General features: G+C 41.7%; 1 protein-coding gene across 4 annotated transcripts in view; it reads right to left on the bottom strand.

Annotated features, from left to right (window-relative positions):
- Positions 1-19,115, bottom strand: part of LOC125913994 (sodium/glucose cotransporter 1-like) — a 57,720-nt gene that overhangs the window by 17,184 nt on the left and 21,421 nt on the right. For all 4 annotated transcript variants that reach the window (XM_049619089.1, XM_049619085.1, XM_049619088.1 and 1 more), the window contains 6 exons: positions 18,766-18,871; positions 17,423-17,503; positions 12,469-12,689; positions 5,639-5,774; positions 3,052-3,159; positions 1,430-1,580 (listed from right to left, as the gene is read on the bottom strand). In XM_049619089.1, coding sequence (XP_049475046.1) covers positions 1,430-1,580; positions 3,052-3,159; positions 5,639-5,774; positions 12,469-12,689; positions 17,423-17,503; positions 18,766-18,871 — 803 coding nt within the window. The remainder of the gene's footprint in view (positions 1-1,429; positions 1,581-3,051; positions 3,160-5,638; positions 5,775-12,468; positions 12,690-17,422; positions 17,504-18,765; positions 18,872-19,115) is intronic.

The raw sequence follows: 19,115 nt of genomic DNA, 5'->3' as shown, positions 1-19,115 counted from the left end.
GGTGGAATCTAAAAACACCAAACTCCTAGAAACAGACAGCAGATTGGAGGCTGCCAGAGGTGAAGAGGGTATGGAAGAAATGGATAATGGAGGTTAAAGGCATGAGCTTCCAGTTATAAGAAAAATAACTTCTGGGATGCAATGTCCAGCATGGGGATTATAGCTAACAACACTGTATTGTATATTCAAAAGTTGCTGGGATGGCAGATTTTTAAAATTCTCATCACAAAAAAATATGTACCTATGCGTGATGATGGGTATTAACTAAATTAATTGTGGAACTTCTTGAACCTCTGGGTAATGATCCACCAGTTTTGGAAAATCTTGGCCATTATCTTTTCAAAATTGCTTCTACCCAAACTATTCCTCTCTTTCTGTGATTCCAAGTGACATATATATTATTCTTATGATTGCATTCCATGTATATCTTCATTTTGTGCATGTGTTTCATTTTTGATATTGTCAATTGATCCATTGCCAATCCATTAATTATCTGCTATATCCAATCGTTAACCCATCCAAGTTCTTAATTTCAGATATTTATTTTTCTTTTTTTAAGTTTATTTATTTATTTTGAGTGAGAGAGAGGGAGAGAAAGAGAGAGAGAAAACATGAGTTGAGGCACAGAGAGAGAGAGAATCCCTATGGAGTAAAGACAGCAACTATGTTTTACACATATACATCCCCCACCCCATGCCTAGCATGGTGCTGTATGGCATCATGGTTAACAGCATGGTCCTGAGATGGACATGTTCTCCTACTTACTGCGTGATGTCAGGTAGACCAATTTCCTTCTCTGAGCCACTCTCCCCCCATTGATTGGTAAGATGAGAATAAGAACAGTAAAACTTACCTTTAAAGGTTGTCATGAGGACTAAATGAGACAATGAGGTAATTCTGTAAATTTCCTCACAAGGACTCTTTGGGGGGGGGTACATTAAACTATGCTAGCATTTTTTAATCATCGTGATTATTATTTTTTCCCAAATGGAAACAAGTTTCTTTGTGATTTTAAAAACAATACATCATCATTGCAAAACTGCAGCAAAAAAGTACAACCATACTGTATTTAAACAAAATAATTCTTTTTTTTTTTTTTTATTTTTTTTTTCAACGTTTTTTATTTATTTTTGGGACAGAGAGAGAGACAGAGCATGAACGGGGGAGGGGCAGAGAGAGAGGGAGACACAGAATCGGAAACAGGCTCCAGGCTCCGAGCCATCAGCCCAGAGCCTGACGCGGGGCTCAAACTCACGGACCGCGAGATCGTGACCTGGCTGAAGTCGGACGCTTAACCGACTGCGCCACCCAGGCGCCCCCAAAATAATTCTTATATACAGTATGATAGCCTAATTTTTCACATAATCACTTCTGGTGGGCATTGTTTTCATTGACAGCAGAAACTAGCATGGTTAGAGGAGTCCTTCACCTTCCTGTTACCATGAGCTCCTTTTCAGTGGCCATAGGCCGAATCTGGGTATAGATGTCCATTGTGAACAGGGTGCTGGCACAGTTGAAAATAGAAGTCAGGGAGGACATGAGAGAGGCCCATAGTGCGGACAGCATCAAGCCTCGTATGCCTAGAAGAGAAGGGACATTTCCTAGACCTCCAGCTCTCTGGCCATGCCAGGAGATGCCTTAGGCCTCCTAAGGCACTTTTCTATATACTACATTTTCTCCTACAAAAAACATTCAAATTTTATTTGGAGTGGCATTCCATCTAAAATAGATTAAAGCATTACATTTGTCCTTGCTTTGTGATGAAACTTACTAGTTTCCTGCACTGTCTTTATATAATAATGAGAGTTAATATCTCTTGGGTGGTTATTTTGTGCCAGAATATTTCCTTGGGCATTAGCCTGTACCATCTTCCCTACAGCCCTGTGAGATGGACTCCACTGCTGCCTCACTTTTACAGATGAGAAGCCAGTGGCTCAGAGAAGGTTCAGACTGGAGGCAAGGGATGTGACTCCTTGTGTCCCAGTGTCCTCATCTCTAAAGTGGGCATAAAAGTACCTATCACACAGGGCTGTTGTTAAGTTAAGCAGATGGGTTAACAGAGAGCAAGCACTCATAAAATGTGAGCTATTAACATAACAATCTAATATTTTCACCTGAAAGGCTATCCTACTGCAGGGACTTGACTCTGCAGAATGATTTCTACGTGTTGATGGGAGAGCCTGAGGCTTAACTGGAGCCTGAGCTGGAGGCCCACTGCAGCAAGGTTCCCAGTGTATTCTGTAGGCTACTGGGCCAGGCAAAGACTGGTGTCCTTGCATCTACCTCCCTTCAGGTGCCCTGCAGTTGACCCTCACTTGAAGCCCTGGGTGCTTTAGGATGGGCTCAGCTGCGTAACCTGGACAACTTCCTTCCTGAACTGTGCAATGGTCAGTATTTCTCTCACTCAGATTCCATCTCTATTGGATTTTATGGAAATAGCTCAACTTTGATCTCTAGAGCTCTTACTGATCTTTAGAGCTAATATGGGATTTAAAAAATGTTTGGCCATCTCCATGGGATTTGAGGAAGTAGTTGAGATGAACACACAGACTCACTGTTAATTTGCAGTGAAAGCCATCTCACTGTTGGTGAACTGTCCATCTCCCTGATCACCCAGTGGACATAAGCTCTTTGAGATCAGGGCTAGGTATTGCTCATCTCTGCCTTCTCATTGCTTAGGACGATGCCTGGCACAGAGTGGAGCCCTCCAGCGGAATGAGTGAGTAAAAGCTTGAGTTAAGCAGGGGAAGTGAATAATGCAAATCGTGGGCATGAGCTAGCTGTGCCTCTGAGAGTATATACCTTGTGTGAGCGTGTGAGAGATGATGGAGAAGGAGGCCCGGCTCCTTCCCTCAGGGCAAGCAAAGCTCCATTTACATCACTAATGTCCCCCCTACTTCACAGCCAACATTTCCACCCAGAAAGATGGGCTGCCTGGTAGATAAGCCACCCCCAGCTTTCACACTGCTAACTATCCACTTAAAGCCTGAGGGCACAGGTTCCAATGGGGACACAGATGATGTGGTTTCCATGGCAGGGCCCATCTCTTACCTTCGGGAAGCAGCTCTACCACCAGCACCGGGTAGGCAATGGAGCTGCAACCAGTTCTGGTGCCACAGAACCTCTCACATACTGAAGGTACAACACATGCCACTTTATCTGCAAGGGGAGGTAACAGTCAGGTCACACCAACATGTTGGCCTTAGAGCTCTAGAATCTGAGTTGAAGGAAAGGGAAGCAAATTAGGAATCCTATGTGGATGTCAGATTGGTCTACTGGTGACAGCTCCAATTCATGATCCTTCTCAGGAGGATCACTCCTCAGGAGCTTGGGGTAGAGGCAAGGGCTAGGAATTAGGCTCCTAGGAGCCAGATCAATCAGGACTTCTACCAATTCACTGCTTGACCCCACGCATGTCATATGGCCTCGACATGCCTTTCAGTGACCACTGCTAGGTGACAGATTATTCATCCACATACTAATGCGTGAACAACTCATAACCTTATTTGCTTAGCCCTCACAGGAGTGTTATTTCAGAGTATTTGGGAAGGAATTTTGGACAAAGGGAAGGAAAGGGAGTGAATGTGATATATTGTTTAAGAGCTTAAATTAGGAATATAAAGTTATAATCTGATATAAAGTTACCCAAAACAACAAATCAACTTTTATGACAAAGAAGCAGGATATTGCCCCAGTTTATGGGGCAAGCTATTTACTGGGGACAGCTATCGAGCCTAAGCACTGGTTACCAAACATCTTGAGGAAGACTAATACTAAAGCTTGATTAGAAACTCAAGGGGGCAGCTGCATCCATTTACATCTTCCCACTCTCCCTGCCTCCTGCTTCGGGTAACAGAACCTCTGTGACACTTGGGGTGGTATAGGAAGGGCCCAGGAGCCAGGCCTGGCCATTCTGGAAGTTCCTTCCCCTTGGCTACAAGACTGGTCCCTATCACTAAGTGAGTTCACTAAGACTCCTCTAGGATTTTTGCTGGAACTATAGGGAAAAGAAACACTTGGTGGGTATTGTTGAGCTGGTGGGATAGAGGTCTGCTGCAGCTGGTGACCACTTTGCCAACAGAAGGCCCGAGGATGACACTAGCTCTGAAGAAAGAGGAGCTAAAAAGGTGCATGTCATGTTCAACCAAGGGCCCCAAATAATACAGTGTCCTAAACAGAAAAACAGATTTCAAGAACCACACCTTGGCAGTTGGCAGTGTCTGGCCCCCAGCTCTGGCCAGGGGAGAGACCCAGAATCTAGGGCCAAGAGCACTTGGGTTATTGGAAAAGCATATTCTTCCAGGAACATGGACAGGTGCCAAGCTTCCATGATAAGTGGCTTTCTGGCTTTATACACCTGGCATGTGCAAATGGATATGTGAATCTGGCCATTTCTGAGGACTAGGAACAGGTGGTTCCTGGCTCTTCTCACCCCAAGGGCTCTCCACCAGTGCATCCCATCAACTCTGTTCACCCCTTGGTCAGAAGGCTGGAGAGAGTTGGGGTTCTCAAAACCCACTCCAGCTAGAGGGAGAGGCCATTCCCCGCTCTTTTTCCCTCTCCCTAAGTAGTTTCTTCTCTAGAGTCCAAGATATATGTGACTCTTCCCAGTCTTCTTCTTTAGTGAGCAGGGTGGTCTCTGCTGTGGAGTGGGTTAGGGAGGCAGGTCCACAAAGCCCAGGACATTCTGGAGTCCTAAAGAGCACAGCAGCATATTTCTTAACCAATGAGGAGGCATGAGACCCCCAAATGCCACCTGACAGTCAAAGACCAAATCTGGGAATGCTGAAACAAGGCCTTTCTCTCTGTTAAAACTGGAAGGGAATTAGGATTAAAAAGAGGCATGCCTCGGGGCAGAACGAAGGATGAATTAGGCTTAGAGATGTCTCCTGCACCTGTTACTTAGCAATAAAAAGTGTTTTACATTCTGTTTGGCCTTGTCAAAGATCAGCAGCAGAAGATTCCCATGGAAGCCATCTGCTTTGCGATAGTGGCTGCACCTATCAGAGAAAGTGCTCCATGAAGGTTTAATGAATAAACAAACCTGGTACCTTGAGAGACAGTACGGCTAGTAAGACAAGGTTGAAATGGGAATAAGACATCCACAGAATTATGATAGCTCATTAAGGGAAACAGAGATGCTTTAATGGCATTTAGTAGAAAGAACGTGGGCCTGAGTCAGACCCACTTTGGGGGTTTACATAAAGCTCCCCCTCTGACAAGCCCTCCTCAAGGTCTAAGTGAGCAGTGATAGCATCTTTCAGATCCCCAGCACAGCACCTGGCACAAAGGCGTGCATGCCATGATGATGCATCAGTGCAAGGGGAGTAAGTAAGCCTTCCTGCAGATTGTGCCTCCAAGCCCTGGCAGAGACTGGGCTCTGGCTGCATGGAGCATTGGTCAGCTCTTCCCTGCCTGAACTCTTCGCACGGAATTTCTCTCTTGCCACCTACATCCATGGTCTCTGCCAGACTTCTGTTCGGCAGCATCCCTAATCCGAACCCCTTAGCTCCCTAGAAAGGAATCTGGGGCATCTCAACACCTCCCAATACTGTGGGAGGCCTGATGACCCTAAACGTCCTCTAGATCTCTAAGAAAACAGAAGATCAGTGTGAACACATCAGAATTAAGAATTTACCCGGGAACAAGATGCGGCTGATCATTCCCGGCATCACTATGCTAAACATGGGCAGCAGCTTCAGGTACCCACAAAGGACGCAGCCGCCTCTCACATGAGACATGTTCTTCCCTGCCAGGCATCGCTGGACAAAAATCTGCCAAGGAAACACAGATGGGTGAGGTGGGGGGTGGAGCTATCAGTGAATCAAGTGTGGGCTACCACGGCACAGACAGGATAACTGTGACCTGCTGCAGCAGCAGGATGTGCCCTCTGGTGGGTTCTTGCTAAGCTGCTCACCCCAATCGTCCAGGCATCTTCAGGGCAGGCAGGGCCAGAGGAGATGCACGTGACCAATAGCATGTTTTGCTCAGTGCACAGTTGCCTGAAGGGACAGGAATGGTGTGCGTGACCTTGGCCTCATTGTTAGCACTGCAAACCAATTACAGAGGCACAGTGCTTATGAACTGTCCCCTGGCAAGGACGAGACTCCCTCCTAGAGGGCACAGACTGTCCCTGTGGGGCCAGAAGGAAGAGGGCCCTTGTGACATCAATCAAAGCAAAGGGTCCCCGGCACCAAATGAATTTTCAGAACTGGGACTAACTTTGTTCATCTAAATTGAAATGAACCAGTATAGATCTTTAAAATGCAAAATCTCCTAGGAGATGTCTCACGACCCATTTCATAGTGCTCCTGCCATGAGAAGCAGTGTGCACTCAGGCCAAACAGAATGCTACAGCTGGCAGGTGGAGAAGCACTTAAGAAAGCACATAAAGACATGGTCCGGTGCATCACAACAATGCAGTATTATGTATGTACTCAAAGTTCGTTTCTGAAAAACATTTAGATAGTGTGAAAAATGCTCACAGTGTGATGGTAACTAAAAGGCATACAGGATCCAACAGCAGGCTGTACACCGTGGCTCTGTACTGAGAAAAAAAGTGCACAGGAATAAAGTGACATGGTTAGAGTGGTTAATCCTGGCATGGTAAAATTAGCAGGCAGGATGGTCATCTTTATGTTTTGTTTATTGTCCAAATGCATCATTTTAATAATAGGAGGAAGAGTCCCAAAATGGTGCTCCTCATGCAACAGGTACTGTTTCTCAGGAGGTCCACTGGTATCCTGTTGCTGGCCTCTCAGTGAACGCAGGCTTCCACTTGAGTGGGTGTGGGTGGGCAGCCAGGCTGCATTTCCTGGTCTTTACTTAGCCCAGTGCACAGAAGAGCCAGTCTCTCAAGAGAGGGGATGAAGGAGGAGGGCAAGGACAGAAAGTTGGCTCTCATTCTGAGGCAAGGGTGATCAGAAAGGCAGTACATCATCCATGTAGGAAGTCCTAAGCACTTTTGTACATTATCATATATTACAAAGTGGGGCAAAGAGAGGACTATTGTTTAAAAATGGTGGTTGCCCAAAGTTAATTTTCCTTCCCTCAGATTGTTTGCTTCTCTTTTAATCAAACATTTTTCTTAAGTCACTTTCTTTGCTAGTTAGAAGTTATGTATTCTACTTCTGTGTATTTAATAATGACCTGTAAAATTTTCACATAGATACAACTTCAAGTCTACAAATACAAGTCTTCACATCAACATCCCCACCCTTCTGAACAATTTAGAGTCCACAGACAGATTTAACTCCAAACTGTGGTCCAATATTTTAGTTTTGTTCTATTTTTCACTTCCTGTACTTGTATTACTATTTTTCAGCCCATTTGCTCAGGACCTGTCACTATCTTTGCTATTTTTCTTGCTCATGAGTATTTCTTTTCTTTTCTTTTTCTTTTTTTTTTTTTTTAACGTACATCCTTCAGTCCTTCTTTAGGGAAGGTTATGTCTTAATTTTGCCCTTGGCCATGAATAATACCTTAGCTGGGCATGTACTTTAGAGGTGACAGTTTCCTCAATGCCTTTGAAAATTTTACTCCTCTGCCATGGGTTATATGTCTGCAGCTGAGAAGCCTGTTGTTGGTATAACTGTCTTCTTTCATCAGTAATCTTTCCTCTTAGGTACCTTTCAAGATCTCCTTGTCTTCGATGTTCTGAACTTTCATTACGGTTTCATTCCATTTCTTTGTGTGGATTTGTAAATTATTTCTGCTTGAGATTCACTGTGATTCTGGAATCCAATGCTTCCTGCTCTTTTAGCAATGGCAAAACTTCTCAGCCACTTTCTCTTAAAATATTGCTTCTCTCTCCTTTTCTTCTGGAGCTCCAACGAGATATATTTTAATCCTGATTCTCTCTTCCATGTCACTTTGTTTCCCTTTCATACTTTCCAGCTTTGTGCTTTCAATTTCTTCAGTTATCTCTTTCAGATGACTATTTTTTCCCCTTCAGCTATGCTTAATCTGCTAGTTTTTTAATGTTTATTTAAGTAACCTCTACACCTAATGTGATCTACGACTCTGAGATCAAGAGTTGCATGCTACTCCCACCGAGCAAGCCAGGTGCTCCTTTAATCTGCTATTTTAACAGCTACTGAGTTTCACATTTCAGCAAGCCTATTTTTCATATCTAGAAGTTTGATTATTCAAATCTGACTGATCATTTTGGTAGGTAGAATGGTGTTAATGTTTTTAGTTCCATTTTTATTTCTTTAAACTTTTTTTTTTGTATTTGGTATTGTATACCTCAATGTTCTGAAGTTTGGGGGTATTAATTCTGCTGTTTCTGGCTCAAGGTGGTTTGATTCTTCCGTGTCTTCTAATTTCAGCTTAGGGGCTCGTGTTGGGCAGGCATTCATTTGTGGGAATCCTGCAAGACCTCGGCTGAGGGTGCATCTCTCCAGGGAAAATCTGCCATTACTCCTGCCGGGTCAATGTGTAACAAATTTTGGATGAGTTTATGTTCATTTCTTCCCATGGGGTTTCCCTGACAATTCAGGGAATTAAATTAAATTAAAAATTTAAATTAAACACCTAAATGTATAGGAAGGCTAGTCTTCCCTTGTGAGTTCTCAGGGGAGAATTTTTCTTCCTCCTGGGGCCCAGGTTGATTTTGTTTGTTTGTTTGTGTGTTTGTTTTCAGCTATTTCTCCTTGCTGGTGGGCAGATATTTTCCCAGTCCACCTTTTCACTGAGGTAACAACCTTCACTCTTCACCAGTCATGAACTCAAGGCCTTTCTCCTGTTCTCACCTGGCCAGTTAAACCTAAGCCTCGGAAATCCTTGCTTGGCAAATGCTCTCAGGGCACCATAGGTGTTAGTGTCAGCTTAACTCTCTCTCTCTTTTAAATGTTTATTTACTTATTTTTGAGAGATAGAAAGAGATAGAGAATATGAGCAAGGGAGGGGTAGAGAGGAGAGAGAGAATTCCAAGCAGGATCCACCCTGTCAGTGCAGAGCCCAACGTGGGGCTCAAACTCACCAACCGTGAGATCATGACCTGAGGTGAAACCAAGAGTCAGATGCTTAACCAACTGAGCCACCCAGGTGCCCCTCAGCGTAACTCTCTTGAGTTCACTACTCTCTTTGGTTTTTTGGCCTCTGGAGATTTTCTTCCTTTCTTATGAGCTTTGCTATGACTACAAAAAGATGCTTGTTACATTTTACCCAGTAGGACTAGAAAATTTTGTTATGGGAGGTAGTTCAGGAAATCTAGTTTACCCATTGTCAGAAGTGAAAGGCCAGGGGCAACTTTTAAATTTGCAGAAGAAACTGAAAAGAAAAATACAGAAAGATCAATAAACATGTGATAAATAGATCGGCAAAAATACAAATAAAAAAAAGTCCTCAGAGCTATATTAGAGAGAATACCCATGTATTGTGCTCTGGATCTCATTTCTTGTCTTTCCACTCACTACATTTTAAAGACCCTTTAGTGTTGCTACAGGTCATCTAGTCCATTGCTCTCATGACTGCACGGTATTCCACAGTCTTACTGCCCCCATGCCATTTTATCTACCCATTTAGGAGTAACCAGCACAATCAACATTGTGATCAACATTGCATATTATAGTCCCTCATGAACTTGCATGAGGATATTTTAGGTAGCTTCTGAGGAACACCACTGCTAGCTCAGAGTACGATATACTTACTTTTATAAAATACTGCTGGATTACCCTCCAGAACAGATCACACCAGTCTATACTTCCACCAGAAGTACACGAGTTTTTTTTGTTTTTGTTTTTGTTTTTTTGAGAGAGACAGAGATAGTTTAAGTGGGGGAAGGGCAGAGAGAGAGGGAGACAGAGAATCCCAAGCAGGCTCCACACAGTCAACACAGAGCCCAACTTGGGGCCTGAATTCATGAAACCACGAGATTATGACCTGAGCTGAAACCAAGAGCTGGGTGCTTAACTGGCTGAGCCACCCAGGAGCCCTTGTGTGAGGGCTGACCTGGGCATTATCAATCTTTCTAATTTTGCCAGGCTTCTTGTGGTTTTAAGCTGTACTTATGTGATAACTCTGGGTTATATGCTTGTTAGCATTAATGCTTGTTTCAATTTCCTTTTTTATAAATGGCCTGTCATTATCTTTTGCCCACATTTCTATTGGAGCTCCTTTTTCTTATGGATTTGCTATTGTTTCTTATTCATGATAAATCCAATAATCTTCTCTAATCTGTCATCTGTTGACTTTATCTATGATACTCTTTGTTAAAAAGTACCTATTGTGTATGGGCCCCTGGGTGGCTCAGTCGGTTAAGTATCTACCTCTTGGTTTTGGCCCAGGTCATGATCTCAAAGTTCGTGGGCTTGAGCCCTGTGTTGGGCTCTATGCTGACCAGATTCTCTCTTTCTCCTTTGGGATTCTCCCTCCCTCCCTCTCTCTCTGCCCCTCCCCTGCTCATATGCTCACCAATACTCTTTCTCTCTTTCAAAAATAAACTTAAAGAAGTAAAAAATAAAAAGTACTTATATGTAATGTAATCAAACCAGTATGATTTGTACTCCCTGATATGTCTTAAAAATATTCTGTTATCTTCCTTAGATGCATAGTTTCACTTCCCACATTTAAGTCTTTAACCCACCTGAAGTCTACCTTTGTACTAAGTGCTGGCTGGGGGTGAAGTTTTGTTACTCCAGATAGTCCATTGGTTTTCTAACAACTAAGTTTTCTAACAAAGAGTATGTATCTCCCCCCTTTCTTTCTTTCTTTCTTTCTTTCTTTCTTTCTCTCTCTCTTTCTTTCTTTCTTTCTTTCTTTCTTTCTTTCTTTCTTTCTATTCATTTAGTTAGTTAGTTAGTTAGTTTTATTTTAAGTTAGGCTCCAAGCCCAACCTGGGGCTTGAATTCATGACCCTGAGATCAAGAGTCTGTATGCTCTACTAACTGAGCCAGCCAGGTGCCCCACACCCCTGTTGATTTCTGAAGCCTCCTTAGATACATATTAAATTCCTATAAGTACATAAATCTGCCTGACCTCTTTATTCTGTTCCATTAGTCTGTGTGTCTATTCTTGGATATTTCAAACTATTTTTATTATTGCTACCTTGTAGATGTTGAAATATCTGGTTTGGCAAGTTCTCTCCCTTTGTTGTTCAGTTTCAAACTTGGGTTAGGGATTTATAGCATTTTCTTCTTCCACAAAATGTTTAAACCTTTTTTTTTATTGTGATATAAATATGAAAGTATTTTTTTATTGTGATATAAATATGAAAGTACACGGTAGCACATTAACAGCATACAGTCTAACACCCATCCAAATCGAGATGGAACATTGCAGGTACCCCAGAAGCCTCCCTGTGGCTCTTTTTTTGTTTTGTTTTGTTTTTTTGCAAAAATTAATGTGAAATTCACATAATATATAGTTAACCATTTTAAAGTGAACAATTCAGGAGCATTTAGTGCATTCCCAATCTTATGCAATTACCACCTCTCTCTACTTTCAAAACTTTTTCATCACTCCAGAAGAACAAACACATCCATTAAACTGTCCCCCTCCATTCCTTCTCTCCCAGCCCCTGGCAAGCACTAATTGGATTTCCATCTCTATGGATTTGCCTACTCTGGACATTTCATATAAAAGGAATCATACATTAGGTGATCTTTCTGTCTGGCTTCTTTCACTTAGTATAATGTTTCCGAGATCCATCTAGGTTGTAGTATGTGTTCCTACTTCATTCCTTTATATGGCTGAATAATATTCCAATGAATGGATACACATTCTGTTTTATTAATTCATTGGTGGGTGAACATTTAGATTGTTTCCACCTTGTGGTACTTGTGAATAATGCTGCTACATGGGACTTTTTTTCATCTCAACCCCTTTCCTTGCTCCAGATATGACTGCTTTCATGACTACTTTATTTCTTCCTTGCTTTTCTTTATATATATGCCAATTACTATGTATTCCTAAATGACACAAGTTAGCACTGCCTGTGTTAAACTTTATAAAAATGTAATCATGCAGTGCCTAGCCTTCTGTGTCTAAAATCAAGCTGTGAAGATTCATCCATGTTATTGTGTATAGCTGTACTTTCTTTTCATTTCTCTATTGCCTTTGCACCATGTGAATATTTCACAGCTTATTTAATGAGCTACCATTGATAGTGAGCCATATAATATTCAGAATAAATTTGAGTCCTTAAAAAAATCCAACTGAAATAGTGATTGGTTACATTTAATTTACAGACTCAGTTGGGGAAAACTGACATGTTTTTCATGTGATAATGATGGGAAGAAGGAAACAATGAAAATAGATGATGGGTTATAATGGGACTGTGAGTGAAATTCCTTTTAAACAGAATTTCTTATGAAGTTTTTAGGCAATAAGTAAAGACTGGAAGGGAAACCTGATCACTGAGTGCAGTCAGGCCCGCTGTTGCCTATAGAGACTGGTAAAGCCTAGAATGCAATGAGACCGACCAGCCTCCAATGTAGTCACTTCACCTGCACCACGTCTAATTACCTGATCAGTGCACCAGTAGTATAAGGAGAGGGTGGAGACGCCAAAGACAATTCCAGGCCATGGGAGGTCTCCAGTGACGGGATCTCGGAAGATATGGAAAAAATCCAGGCGAGGAATAAAACACTCTGGCTTGGCAGTCCAATTTCCTTCATGGATTGGGTCTGGCTTACTATGTGGGTATTTATTCAGTAGCTCCTGGTATCCTCCCACTTCCTGAAAGGCTTAAAACATGATAAAATTTATCAGTATCTTACACCACACAATAACATATGTTTGAAGACCCAAGATTACAAAGTGAGACCCAGTTTCATTGACTGTACCTAGTATAAAAAGCACAATGGACTGAAAAATAGTCAAAACTGTATGTGCCTAAAAAAAGACATCATCTCTTCCAAAGAGAAATGGGAGTACAGTGGACATTGGTGGTTGTGTGCGCCCCCCCCCCCACTCCAGCTTCTGGTAGCAGAACCCCTCTTTCCAGTTGCATTCCATCCTGTGTCGCTTAGGTTGGCCTCATCAAACTGTCCACCATTCCAATATGGCATGTGCCCCAGGCCTGGCCAATGCTCTGTCCCATGGGCAACAGCTGATGTGTCAGGAATAGATATGAGACCCAGACTGGGCTAATCAGAATCTGTCCCAGGAGACTTCTGCTTAAGGAACCAAAAAAGCCTTCTTCCTTTCTTTGGGGTTCTGAGCTAGTCTGGCAGTTTGAAGCTCTCTTGTTTACCTGGTTCATTCAGAACCCTGGATCTAGGCATAACTGAAGGTACTGTGCCCCTGGAATTTTTACTTACGTGAGCCAAGAAGGTATTTACTTGCTTATGCTAGTTTTGAACTAAAGTTCTATCACAAGTTTTCTAAAGAATCTTGGCTAGAATAGAAATTAATATTCACTTTCCTGCAATGCCAACAAAATGTTTATAAAATGTCATATTTGAAATTTTCCTCAGTCATAGCATTCATCTGTCAATATCCTAAGTGGTATACAATCTTAACATTAAAAAAAATGTTTTTAAAAGGCACAAAACACCCATAGTTCCACTTAACTAAAAAATTCCCTTTATTTTGGCATATTAAAACATGTTCCTTTGATACAGATTTGATTATTGAAATGTGTTCAGAATCATTTAGAGTTGAAAGTAGTCAATAAAAGAATACTGAGTGAAGACACCTCATGGCACTTCTATAAATGAATTCCATATGGATTAAAAGAAAGCAAAATACTAAACTACAAAGTTATTAGAAAAAAACAGAATATCTTCATGAACTACAGAACTAGAGAGTTGAGTTAGTCTACCTTCTTAGACAAGTCACAAAAAGGAAGAGGAAAGTTGGTAAATTTGACCTCAAAATTTAAAATTTATATGACTGAAATCAAGTTAAAAATCTGTCAGGCCAAAAGAAGAAATTTGTGTCATGTATAAAGAACTCTTATACACCAATAGCCAAGGGAAACTACTCAGAAGAAATATAGTAGAGAATATGAGTGGGTAGTTTACAAAAGAGGAACTCCAAATGGCCACTAAGTATATAAAATGATGCTTAACTTCACCAGTCTCTAGAAACTTCCAGTTAAAACAAGAATGAGATACTTTTTTTTTCCTTCCCCTATTTGGCAAATTTTTAAAAAGGCTTAAAACATCAATTATTGGCTGTAAGGGTAGGGAACACATATTCTGACATATATTGCTGAGAATATGTTAATACAGCCACTTTGGAGGATAATTTAGGGTATGTCTCAACAAAGCTGGGTTTATTCCAGGAATTCAAGATTGAGTTAACACTGAAAAATAATTCAATATAATTCACCATGTTAACAGAATAAGGGAGAAAAATAATATAATCATCTTAGTAAATGTGGAAGAAACACTTGCTACAATTCAAAACCTGTTCATGATAGGGGTACCTGGGTGGCTCAGTCGGTTAGGCATCCAACTCTTGATTTCAACTCAGGTCATGTTCTCACAGTTCATGAGTATGAGCCTCATGTCGGGCTCTGTGCCGACAGCACAGAGCCTGCTTGCAATTCTCTCTCTCTCCCTCTCTCTCTGCCCTTCCCCCACTGGTGTGCTCTTGCTCTTGCTCTCCCTCCCTCTCTCTCAAAATAAATAACTAAAAAAAAAAAAAAAACACGTTCATGATAATTCTAGCCAACTAGGACTAGAAGGGAACTTGTTAGCCTGGCAAAGAGTATTTACCAAAAATTGACAGCAAATGATTTATTTAATGGTGAAATATCCAAAGATTTCTCTCTAAATTGGCAAAGAGACAAGGATGTCTGTTGTCTCTACTTCTATTCAACACTGTACTAATGACCCTGGCCAGTGCAATAGGCAAGAAAAGGAAACAAAAGGTATAAAGTTTGGAAAGCAAGGGAAAAAAAGATAACTTCTTGACCTGGGTACTTGTTACCAGGCTGTGTTCACTTTGTGATATCTCATCTAGCTACATACTTTGACTTGTGCACTTCTCAATAAAGTTTACTACAAATACAAAAACAAAAAGATTTAATAGATCTCCATTCATGGACATAGAAATTTGCCGAAGATATAGAACCAGTGGTGGAATAACAGGCTGCAAAATTTTGTTTTGATTCTGTTAAAATATGTCTCTCATAGATTAAAAAAAAGATTGTATACATGAAGAATATATCTGGAAGGATATATACAAAACTAATAATACTAGTTGTCTCTGGAGAGTTGAATTGAGAAACTGAGAGCAATGAATATTTCACTGTGTACCTTTTTGTTTTGTTTACCTTGTGTGTGTACTACCTAAAAATTAAAAACAAAAAATTGCAACTGGATGTGTATGGGGTCTCATGGTGACTAGTTTGGACAATACTCATTTGGATGTATAAGATCTTGTATATTTTTAAAAGAAAACAATTATTCCATTAGTTTAAAATAGTTTACCTACCAACATCAATGCCCTAATTATAAAAAAATCCCATTACATTTCTCAGAAAAAGTCTTAGTCTGTTTGGGCAGTTATAAGAAAATACCATAGGTTGGGTGACTTACAAACTGCAAATATTTACTTCCCATGGCTCTGGAGGCTAGGAAGTCTGAGGTCAAGTGCTGGATGATTGGGTGTCTAGTGAGGATCCCCTTCCTGGCTCATACATGGCTATCTTCTCAATGTGTCCTCAAATGGTGGAAAAAGTGAGGGGGCTCTCTGAGGTCTCTTTTATAAGGATACTAATGCCATTCATGAGTGCTCTGCTCTTATGACCTAATCAGTTCCCAATGGCTTCGCCTTGGGGGTTAGGATTTCAACATATGAATTTTGGGAGGGAGACGAATATTCAGTCTATAAGAGTAAAGAATATATAATTACTTAGAGATATAATTGCTAACATTAAGTGGAATATTCCACCTGCTCCTAAAGTTTAGTCAGATGTCATTTTCAACTATTGGGGTGAGGGTGGCAGATTTTAAAAATGTTGATGTTTAACACTAGTACACAATTAAAAACAATGGCTTAATGTGTTCTATAGTTTAGGGTTTTGTCATTCAAATTAGTCAGTGCTTCCCAATTCATTAAAAAAATTCCTTAGATTATGCCTGATGTGTATTTTGTGTTTCAGCGATATAGCTCTGAGTACACCTCATGGCACACTAATGCTTACTGAATGTTAAGAGTGAGGACTACGTGAGTCTGTTTGATTCTATCATTTCTCATTCAATGGGGCTCAACAACATGCTTTATGGAACCACAGTCCTTCAACTGTATTCACGTACCATTTCAATAATTTTTTTTTTTTAATTTTTTTTTTTAACGTTTATTTATTTTGGAGACAGAGAGTGAATGGGGGAGGGTCAGAGAGAGAGGGAGACACAGAATCGGAAGCAGGCTCCAGGCTCTGAGCTGTCAGCACAGAGCCCGACGCGGGGCTCGAACTCACGGACCGAGAGATCATGACCTGAGCTGAAGTCGGACGCTTAACCGACCAAGCCACCCAGGCGCCCCTTCAATAATTTTTCAATACCTGAGACAAGAGTTTTTCCTTCTAGATTTATGTAAGACCAATCTCTGACCCATGGAGCAGTGGGTAACACCATCCTCACTGAGATCATTATCTTAGCTAGTGGGAGAAAACTATCATTTTAAGGTTAAATGTATTTGCCATTACAGGTATTATAATATGTTAGTTCACATAGTGGAATTTGGTGTTTAGAGACTCGGCTGTGATTTCTGCTCTTAGTGTGTCTCATGAGCAAGTTACTTAACTGAATAACTCAGTTTCCTCATCTGTAAAATGGGGATAACAATAGTAGTTATGCATCACAGTGATGTGAAGATTAATATGGATAAATGCCTACGTGGTACCTGATACTTGATTTCTGTTAGCTATTATTTTCATTCTTACCACTTAATAAGCACCTACCATATGCCTCAGACTGCACACTGTGTGCAGGATACAATGGTTTTGGTTCTTAAGAAGTTCTGGAGCTGAGGGGTATGATTTATTTATATGACACAATCAATGAACAATCAAGGTATGTATCACAAAAATATCAAGGTGTGTGTAGTAGTGATTTGAGTCCACAGAAGAAAAGACATGTAGATGGAATAATAACAGAATCACATTTTTGGAGGTGGGTCTTCTGTTGACCTTGATGGGTAGATTTAACTGTGTGGATGAAAAGGAGAGGGTCTTATAACTGCAGAGGAAGAGCATGGGCTGAGGCACGGAGGTGGGGATGAGTGTGGTGGGCCAGTCGATCACTGTCCCAAAGCACTACAGTTTGTCATTACCACTTCTACGTCTTCTGAAGTGAGCAAAGGTTTACTTCTCAACTTTTTGTGTGACCTGAGATAATGCTCTAAGGGATCTGAGGGCCTCAGTCTCCTCATCTGCAAAAGATGAAAGTGCTGAAATGGCCCCAGACAGCAATCAGACTGGAAGATTCCAGCCATGGTGCCCAGTCTTCCAAGATTGACTTACCAAAGACCATTAACAAGATTGATCCCAGAACCATAACAGCAGCATGCAAGGTATCAGTATAAACTACAGCTGCAAAACCACCTGAATAGGTAGGAGAAAGAGAAACAAAAGCAACATTTGAGACTCTCTGCTGCAAGTCACTTCTGTATCCCTATTCTACATGCTTGTCTCCTTCCAGATCTCTCCATTCACACCTTTGTACCTTTAAGTCAGTAGGTCTTACAATAACATGCTTAGTCTTGGTACATCCTGTGTTCTCTCTTTAACATCCCTCATGATCTTTTGTTGGATTCTTATCTTGCCCTTCTATGTCCCAATTTCCCTTTACTTCCCATTTTTTGGATGAATGAAAAGCTGGTAGTTTTCCTAAGCAAAAAAGTACATCTTTAATCACAAAATCTCAGTTTGGAAGCAACAGTTAGCAGCATCTCTGGTCTCAACATGCTAGATGCCAGCAGCACCACCCCCCCTCCCTGGTTGGGACAACCCAAAATGTATCCAGACATTACCAAATGTCACCTAGGAAGAAACCCCCAACTCCCACTCCCTTGTGCATTGAGAGCCATTAATTGAGTGCATTCCATTCCCTACCCTGATCCTCCTCACTCAGACAGTGGTAAACTGCCAGGGACGCTCACCAGCATCCAAGATTTGCACTGTGGCTGGAAAAAACAAGTGATGAGGGCCCCCGCTCTCAAAACTTAGGCAGAGACTCTGGGACAGAATTGCCTACATAAAAGATGCTATCTGATGGCCTGACCAGGTTACCAGGTGACCAGGATGACTGAAGCTGCCGCCTCCCCCTAATTCCTTTTCTGTTTCTACTCTTTTACTTAGCAGCCTGCAGTGTCAGATGATGGCCCGCTCCAAACATGATCACTGCCATCCTTGCCAATGCCCTTAGAAAGCCCCCACTGGCCTGATCTGATTTCTAGAGGTAGTATGTCACTTAGGCACCCTGCCTCCATTATTTTCACTGTTCCACCCCCTCAGGCCTAGCAGTATGATCTATAGACTTAGGGAAAATGCAAAAGCTGAGACCCTCTGCCTCCTTGTCTACTAGCACTCCACTATAAGTAGTAGAGCTTTGGGGCGCCCGGGGTGGCTCAGTCGGTTAAGCGTCTGACTTTGGGTCAGGTCATGATCTCATAGCTCGTGGGTTCAAGCCCCGCGTCAGGCTCCAGGCTGACCGCTCAGAGCCTGGAGTCTGCTTCGAATTCTGTGTCTCCCTCTCTCTCTGTAATTCCCCCACTCACACTCTCTCTCTCTCAAAAATAAACATTAAAAAAAAAAGTAGAGCTTTTGTGTCGGTATAAATACCTGTGTGGTTACAGTAACCTCACCTGTGATGGTATAAATGCCCATAATTGTCAGCAAGATTATGGTGGCCAGGTAGACGTCTAACCCCAAAACCAGTCTCATGAACATGGCACCAGTACAGATCTCCACCTGAAATGAGTACAAAGGAAACAGGCTGCATTTTCATTTCCAGCTCAATCAACAGCAGTATCATAAAGACCCTAGAAGCCATCTGCAGGAAGTGGTCTATGGTTAGCACATTCACTCCGTCACTAATGGACATGGGGTGAGGCCTACCCAAGTTGTGTTGGGAAAAAAGGCTTATGCCCCATGAGTTCAACCAAGGTCAGCACTTTTAGGGCTTGGGTCAATCCAATGAATTCAGTTCATACAA

This window comes from Panthera uncia (genome assembly GCF_023721935.1).
Source record: "Panthera uncia isolate 11264 chromosome D3 unlocalized genomic scaffold, Puncia_PCG_1.0 HiC_scaffold_8, whole genome shotgun sequence".
NCBI lineage: Eukaryota > Metazoa > Chordata > Mammalia > Carnivora > Felidae > Panthera > Panthera uncia.
Note: the sequence above shows the minus strand (reverse complement) of the source record. Positions and strands in the feature narration are given on the sequence as shown.